The sequence below is a fragment of the Passer domesticus genome, chromosome 22, assembly GCF_036417665.1.
Source record: "Passer domesticus isolate bPasDom1 chromosome 22, bPasDom1.hap1, whole genome shotgun sequence".
Classification (NCBI taxonomy): Eukaryota; Metazoa; Chordata; class Aves; order Passeriformes; family Passeridae; genus Passer; species Passer domesticus.
This window is the reverse complement of record NC_087495.1, coordinates 3,170,871-3,179,327: the sequence shown is the minus strand read 5'-3', so window position 1 is coordinate 3,179,327 and position 8,457 is coordinate 3,170,871. Positions and strand designations below refer to the sequence as shown.

Sequence of the window (8,457 nt, the reverse complement as noted above, 5' to 3'; positions counted from 1 at the left end):
GGAGATGGCTCCTCCTCCGGGCAGCCCCGGCCCCCGCAAGAGGCGGGAGGCAGCCGGGACAGGGCTGGGAGAAGCGCGGGGAGCGGCGAGAGGAGCTGCGGGGTTTGATCCCGGAGCTGCAGCGGCTTTGCCGGGGCTGCGGGATCCAGCGGGGCTCTGCGGGACAGCAGAGGGGCAAACAGGCATTGAGCTGTGGAAACCCAGGGTACCGGGAATATTTCTGTCTGCTCTGGGGTGTCCTGACCCCCAGGGAAGCACTGGAAACGCAGGGCACTGGGAATATTTCTCTGTCTGCTCTGGGGTGTCCTGACCCCCAGGGCAGCACTGACTTTGACTCTCATTCATGGGGAAATTTCCCTAGACTTCAAGTTAGATTAGAATCCGCAAAAGTGTGAAATAGATTATAGAGAGTAGTGTAGGTGGATCACTTGGTGAGGAATTTAGGGTTTGGGATTTTTAGTATGTTGTGGGTGGAAGCAATTTGGAGGGCACAGGGTGTTGTCCTGGGTTTCTTCTTCATGCTTCTTCTTCATGGGTTTGGGTGGCATTTTGTAATTGGGCAGAAAAGTCCTCATTGCAGCTCTTTGGGATCAGCGATTGGGTTAAAAGGGAAAATAATCTAGGTGTCAGTTCTTAACTGGACAGTTTAGTCTTCAAAGACCTTGTAACGAGATTGTTGGCCATTTTGTGCCTTCTAAAGAAAAGCTGCTGAACTCATGGTTGTGAGACTGTTTTACTGATAAGAAATAATAAACACCTGAGTCTGAACATGAAACTACTGTCTCCAGTGCCTTCAATCCAGACCCAAAGAAACTGAGACCCCCGCACTGAGCAAACACTGGTATAGGAAGAGAGGAGTCACCCTCTGGCCAGCTTCAGCTACTGCTGGGCTGCAGCTGGCTGACACAGGATATTTATGTATGAAAAGCAAACCACAAATGGATTATAATGTTATGCACATCTCTAGAAACTGGAAGCCTTATTAAATACCTTCTTCGTACCTTCTTCCTACCTGTCACCTCCCATATTTCCTTGGTGAACACAAAAATCTGCCCTGTTTCTTTTTTTCCTGTAGTAGCTGGTTTTCTCTGGCCTCATACACCTCTTTAAGTCTTACATTAATCCTGTGGCCTTGTGCTGGGTTTTCTTGCTGTAGCCCTGATCACTTATCTAGGCATCTTTTTCTATTTCATTCTGCCCTAAGAATAAACAAAATTATCCTGTCTTAGAAAGTTACACATCTTAAACATAATGTTTGCTTTATGTCACTTCTACAGTGCAGTGAATGTAAGGTTTAGATGTAGGGAAACCCTTCTGAGCCTGCAGGACACCAGATGAGTTACGGGTGACACAGATCCTGTGTGAGGCCTGTCAGTAAATCATCTCTTTAAATTAACAGAAATCACAGCTATAACAGGGTTCAGGTTAAAAACAAACAAACAAACCAAGGAGGCATGAGGAGAAAAAAAAAATCAAGCACATTAGAAAGGTTACACTGTAGCTAATAGATATACTCCATGATCCATAAAAGCAACATCCTGATGAATTCCCATTACTGGTTGTTCGTTCACTGAGAATATTCTTGAGTGGGTTCGAAGCACTGTTCCTTCCATTCCTTCTCCCCAGTGCAGGAATTCCCTCATCGTTAACAGGCAAACAGAAAAGTTGTTGTGCTGAAGCCTTGAGCATTCCAGGCAACAACCTGGAATTTTCTCTCTAAGATGATGATTTCAGGAAACTTCCTTTTGCAAAGCTGCCAGTTTCCCTAAATCAAAAAAAGAAAAGGAACATACTTTCACATTAGATTTCTTCAATACTTTGCAGGCTCAGACAAAGCTCTGTATAAATCTGTAGCAGCTTCAACACTTTAGGGCAGGAGCCACAGCACAGATATTCCATCCTTCACCTTCAGACCTCAGACTGAGACCTGCAGCTCAACATGGATTTTTAAAACTGCGAGTTTCTCACTTTAATGAAATTAAACCTCTCCAGCCTCAAGCGAAAGCGGTTTTGCACACTCCAAATCATGAATGCCTCATTGTTCATGCTACTGTACCCAGGCTGTCTCTGTTTGACAGCTTTGTATTCTGCAGCTATGCCAAGCACATTTACTCCCCCTCTTCGTGTGTTTGTGCTGGCTGCAGGCTGCGCTGTTAAGCAGAGCCAGCTGCCGGTGCAGATGTTGCAGTGAGTACGTGCAACACGTGCTCCGGGCGGAGCCGCGCCTTCCCGGGAACGGGAAGGGCCGGAGCTCTGCTCCTCCAGCCGCCTCCGAGCTGGAAACCGGCCAGGAATGGGTCTCACCCCCCGTTCTGGGATCCCAGTGCTCTCCTCCGCCAGTCAAACAGCTCATTTGCAGGAAGAAATTAAGAACGTGTCTCCTGTTTCCCTTTTTAAAGCTTGCTCATTGCCTCAGCCTGGTCGAGAATGTCACATTTTGCTGTAACTCACAGTGTTTCTGCCTGATTGCTTGTTCCTCATTTTGTCTTTGGATACAAAGCTTTCCCGTGCACATCTAAGACACGTGAGAAAGTTTGTTCAGTGGGATACAGTTTGATAAAAAGAACTTCCCTTCCCGCACAGTCTCTGTGCTGGTGAGCCAGCAAACTGCCACGGGAATTACCGAAAACCCCTCCAGGCCTTTTCCATCGGTGCAGGGAGCCGGGTAGGAGACAGAACCTCAGCGCTGGGCTGCAGCTGCACCCGCGGCCACAGCACAGGGAGCAGGGCAGCGCTGGGGCGGGCCGGAGACGGGCTGGAGCCGGGGGCTGCGGGGCTGAGGGCCCCGGTAACGGGAGGGGCCCCGAGCAAGGGGGGACGTGGAGCCGGGGTCTGGGAGCCGGGGTTCCCGGCGGTTCCGGGGGTTTGGAAGTCGGGGCGGTTTGAAGCCGGGGTTCCCGGCGGTTCCGGGATTTTTGGAGCCGTGTTCCCGGCGGTTCCGGGGCGGTTTGAGGCCGGGGGTTCCGGGATTTTTGGAGCCGGCGTTTCCCGCAGTTCCGGGGCGGTTTGGAGCCGGGATTCCCGGCGGTTCCGGGGCGGCTTGAGGCCGGCGTTCCCGGCGGTTCCGGGGCGGTTTGAGGCCGGCGGTTCCGGGATTTTTGAAGCCGGGATTCCCGGCGGTTCCGGGATTTTTGGAGCCGGCGTTCCCGGCGGTTCCGGGGCGGTCCGAGCCGCCTCTCCCGGCCAAGCCCCCTCAGGGCGGGAGAGCGCGGCTGTCGCAAAGCGCCGCCCAGCGCGGCGGAGATGGCGGCCTAGGGCCGGTGCGGCGGGGCCGGGGCCGGGACGGGCTGGGCCGGGGCTCCCCCGCCGCCGCCGCCCATGTGGCTGCAGCAGCGCCTGAAGGGGCTGCCGGGGCTGCTGTCCAGCAGCTGGGCGCGGCGCCTGCTGCTGCTGCTGGTGCTGCTGCTGGTCGCCTACTGGTACCTGGGCGCGGCGCGGTTGCGGGGCGCGGGGCGCGGGGCCGAGCCCTGGGCTCCCGCCGCGCTCTGCCTGCAGGCGGCCTCGGGCGCCTGGCGGGAGCAGGCCCAGCGCGGCGATGCGCTGCCGCTGCCTGAGGAGGCGGCGGGGCTGGCGGTGGCGGGCAACGGGTTCCTGCTGCTGGACGTGTCGGCCGGGCGGCTGTGGGTGCGGCCCGCGGGGCCCGCCGCCGGCCCGGCGCTCGCCACCGAGTACCCGGCGCTGGTGCGGCTGAGGGCGCTGGGCGGGCGCGGCGAGGCGCGGGCGGCGCTGGCGGCGCTCAGGGACGGCGCCGTGCGGAGGCTGCGCTGCGTCCAGACCGGGCCCGGGGCCGGCGCCGGGGACTGCGTGACGGTGCGGGAGGAGGTGGTGGCCCACCGCAGCCGGCCGCACCTCTACCTGCAGCGCATCCGCATCGCCAACCCCACCGCCAGGCTGGCCGCCTTCGAGGCCTCGGCTCCCGCCGCCGCCTCCGCGCCGGGCGGGCGCTTCACCACCAGCCTGGAGAAGGTGGAGGAGAGGCAGTTCCTGCTCTCCTCCGGCCGCCTGCTGCTGGCCGGCAGCCCCAAGGTGGTGCTGGTGGTGGTGGCTGCCAAGAAACTCGTGAGCCGGGTGCAGGTGGCGCCCGAGTCGCACTTCGACGAGACCGTGCTGTCCGTGGTGCACACCTCGGAGCCCATCGAGGTGTCCAGGCTGGAGGAGACCTTCAGCAAGCTGAGGGAGGCGGCCAAGAAAGAGATGCTGGAGGTGATGCAGATGGGGGTGGAAGATCTTTTCCAGGAGCACCAGCAGACCTGGTCTGACTTGTTCATTTCAGGTAAGGAAAGTGATGCTCAGCTTCCATGGGGTTGCTTTAGGGGGTGTCTGAAAGCTCAGTGGCCTGGTTGCTGGAAGGTCTCCAGAAGCTCTGTCTTCCTGGTGGGGTGTGGGATAGTAAAACAGTGTTCCTGGTTTGGAACCCAGCTTACCTTGCCAAGTGGAATACACCTGACTGTGTGTAGAAAGTGATACATTTGTAATCATTATTCTGTGTGTGCTGCTTTTGTGGCTTCAGGAACTTCACTGATTTGCCCTGCGTGTCAGTTGGAAATGAAGCTGACCTTCAGTGATAGCATAAAAGGCAGATTCTGCATGGAGGTTAAGGGCCGTTCTACAAAGATGCTGTTTCTTAAGATTTTAATGTCTTACATGAAAGAGTAGCTGACCAAATAATGTAGAACTTGTTATTTTATAAAAAGATCGTGTTCTTTTGACAGATCATTCTTGCAGAGTCATGTAGGCCTGTAGGGCATCTGTATATTAAATTAGCTTTGTATTTAGTGGGAGCTTGGCTTTCAAACTCTCAAGTAGCAGAGGGAGTATCGTATTAGACAAACTCAAGGAAACATTTCACTGTGGTGTTTTATGGACACAGGTTTCTTAAATGTTGTAAAGAATGTTTGATCTTCTTTTCCTCTTAGCTAATTTGTGACTATTGGTTGTTTTCTTTTGCTGCAGGGATTGAAATGAGGAAGATCACAGATGCACACACGCCATCCAGTGAGACTGTCAACATGACCCTGTACTACGTGCTGAGCACTGTGCCAGCCCCCCTGCTGGACCCCCTGATTGCTGGTGAGGACAGGGAGAAGATTGAAGCCAGCCTCAACTACGCTGACCACTGCTTCAGCGGCCACGCCACCATGCACGCCCAGAACCTGTGGCCACCAAAGCTCACCAGCGTCTCCCAGATCCTGCAGCTCTCAGACCTGTGGAAGCTGACTCTCCAAAAACGGGGGTGCAAGGGTCTCGTGGCAGCTGGAGTCCACGGACTCATGCAGGGAATGGTGCTTAGTTTTGGGGGGCTGCAGTTCACAGAAAACCATCTTCAGTTTCAGGCTGACCCTGACGTGCTTCATAACAGCTATTCCTTACGTGGGATCCATTACAATAAGGACTTGATCAGTTTGGCTGTTCTCCTGGATGCTGAAGGAAAGCCCTTCTTGCACGTGTCTGTGAAATTCCAGGACAAGCCTGTCAGACTGTATGCGTGTGAGGCAGGCTGTATGAACGAGCCTGTGGAGCTCACCTCAGAGGCACGGGGTCACACCTTCCCTGTCATGGTGACTCAACCCATCACACCACTGCTTTATATATCAACAGATTTGGTCCACTTGCAGGACCTAAGACACACACTCCACCTAAAAGCTATTCTGGCTCATGAGGAACACATGGCCAAGCAATACCCTGGCTTACCCTTCCTGTTCTGGTTCAGTGTGGCCTCCTTAATTACTTTGTTTCATTTGTTTCTGTTCAAACTGATCTACAACGAGTATTGTGGGCCGGGAGCCAAGCCCCTCTTCAGGAGTAAGGTATAAAACGCTGCTTTTGGCTGCTGTCCACTGAGTGTTGTCAGCCTGATGTGTCAGCTGTGCCTGGGCAGTCTCTCTCTTGGACTCTGAGGATTTTCAGTCTCTTGAAACAAGCAATCTGTGACCTCTTCTTGCAAGGAGGATCAGGGCAGGGATTGGAGCAGTAGGGCTCGCAGTTGTTAGAAAAGATAAACTCATCATCTGTCCTTAGGCTTTTGTGAGGCTGCAGGTGGAGGCAGACACAGCTTTCTGTCCTTTTTCCACACGTCAGTGTAGGACATTGCTTGTTTCTAGGCCAGCAGTTGCAGTTGTCATGAGATGATGCTTCTTGTTATTCAGTACCAGAAGGCTTGTGAGAGAGCTGCTGTCCTTGTCTGTACTGCTGTGTGGAGACCTGCACACTGCCTGCCTGCTCTGAAGGTGTGAGCTGTCACACAGGAGCACCCAGAGGCAGGCTGGTGTTGGAGGTGAGGGTGCTGACTTGCTGGGGCTTGTGGCACATGTTCATATTGCAGACACTGTGCAGCCCTCCATCAGACCACACTTACCACCATCACTTTGGGAGGATGCTGAACTGGTGTTTCTCCCAGTCAGACAAAATACAAAGCTGTGTTAAGGAAAGTACTGAGTGCTTTTTACTGTGAGTTTAAGCTCTGGAGCCAGAGCTCCAAGCTCCTCTTACCTGGATGTAAAGAATTTCAAGTTGTTTTGAGTTGCCTTGGAAAACTCATTTGCTGTAAAAACTTAGCACAGAATAGACAGTAGGTGGTGAGTTCTGCTCTTAGTACTGGGACTTTCTGATTGTGTGTTCTTGTGAAGTGGAAATGCAAGACCAGACTGGATGTGCTGTGTGAGCCAGCTGTGCTGTTCAGAGGCTTCCCTCCTGAGGGCTGAACTGAGTTAAATGTTTCATTTAGAAAAAAGGAGATGATAGTTAAACAGAGCTGTCAGAGGAAAAGTTCTAGCTATAGATTGTACTGTTATTCCAAATAATAAAATCAAACTCGATTTTTTTAAGGCTGAACAGAAGGTGTTAAACTAAACTTGACAGCTGCTATGTAAGGAAGGGGTCTTTAAAGTGAGCTGGAAGTTTCCCTGTCAGCTCACTGTTTTTGTCATTTTGAGCACTGGAGATCAAGCCTGATCCCAAGCAGGTCTGAATACCTGTGATCCAATCAAAGATTGAGTGGGAGGTGCTTGTAGCCAGACAAACTAACCTAGGAGGAGGTAGGATAGAAATGTATATCAGACAACTACAGTTCCCAGCCTGTGGTCATGATCAGACCCTTGGTGCAAAGGGAGGAAGGGGTTAGGAGGTGAGGTCAGTTATTGTGTAACATGAGCCTGAAATGTGTCCTTGGAATGATGTAATTATGTCCTTTCACTGTTGTCTATCCAGTTGCCTTTGTCATCTCAAGACTTGCCTTCTGCCTTTTACCAAGTGACCTGTTAACCATTGCTGCAGGTGACTGTCCCCAGCTCTGCCCCCTGAAGTGCCCCGAGGCCTCAGAGCCACAGCGCAGGGCTGACCTGGCTCCTCATCCTCCTGGGCACTGCAGAGCAAACAGCTCTGCTGCCTCCTCTTAGCTGGACCTACTTCAAATGAAGGTGATGCAGAACTTGATTCCAGAAACAGGCAAGAAGTGGAAGCCAGCTGAAGCTCAGAGTCTGTAGCAGTAAGCAAGATAGATGGTCTTGAAATAACACCTTGTCCATTATTGAATGGGAACATCCCCACGTCCAAGTGAACTTAGTCCTGCTTTCAGCCTCCATTTGCACAAGACACCTGGCAATACTGCAGCTGAGAACAAGGACATTTGAAAGCAACAATCCTTTTGTGCCTTGCTATTACAGGAATCTGAGACTTGGAAGGTGTGGTGATTCAATTGTTTATCCCAGAAGCTTGTAACTGATGTTTCCTTTCCCTGTAAGCTGTTCAGTTCCCTTGGAGTTATGCATTTGGTGAAGATACTTGAAGATATACTAAGACCTTTGATATTTTGATCTGTTGGGTTTTTTTTTTAATTCTGCAGAAAAATAAAGGATGATGATTCCCTTCTGAGAGTTAACTAGAAAACTTTAATGAACTTCCTTTCTGGTATACAGTTTGTAATTTATTGCTTGGGGGGAGGGGGAGTATGTTAATTTTTCCTCCACTTCAGTAACATTCAATTGACCTGTCGATATCTAACAACCTTAATTGCTGATAAGTTCTCTTAACAGGTGTTTCAGCCTTTATGACTGTAGAGTGCAAAATCAATTTAATGAATTTGTTTTCTGGACATGCACTTGGAAATGATCTACACGTTTCCTATTCTAAGCCTGTTGAGACTTTGTGCATTGATTTGTTTTGGCTATGGGGGAAGACACCCTACTTTGTAATGACTTACAGGTTGGTTGGTTTTAAAATACCAAAGCTGTTGTTTCTAAATAAATATCTTTCAGTCTAAGCTGATTGCTGAAGTGTGGTTGGGGTTTTTGTTGGTTTTGTGTCTGTTCTCTCCTGCCGTTTCTCCCCACCCAGTTTAGATAAGCAAGGCCTTATGTTACATCTGTGGCCAGTATTATCTGCAAATACAGTGTGGAAAATAATAGATAATGGATATAAGCCAGATATAAGACAATTTGGAAGGCACCACAAGTGACAGAA

General features: G+C 51.5%; 1 protein-coding gene across 1 annotated transcript; it reads left to right on the top strand.

Annotated features, from left to right (window-relative positions):
- The first annotated feature begins 3,089 nt into the window (after positions 1-3,089).
- On the top strand, positions 3,090-8,262 carry KIAA2013 (KIAA2013 ortholog). Its single transcript, XM_064397015.1, has 2 exons — positions 3,090-4,273; positions 4,954-8,262. Exons 1-2 carry the CDS (start codon positions 3,319-3,321, stop codon positions 5,811-5,813), a joined length of 1,815 nt encoding a protein of 604 aa, XP_064253085.1. The 5' UTR covers positions 3,090-3,318; the 3' UTR covers positions 5,814-8,262.
- The last annotated feature ends 195 nt before the right edge of the window (positions 8,263-8,457 follow it).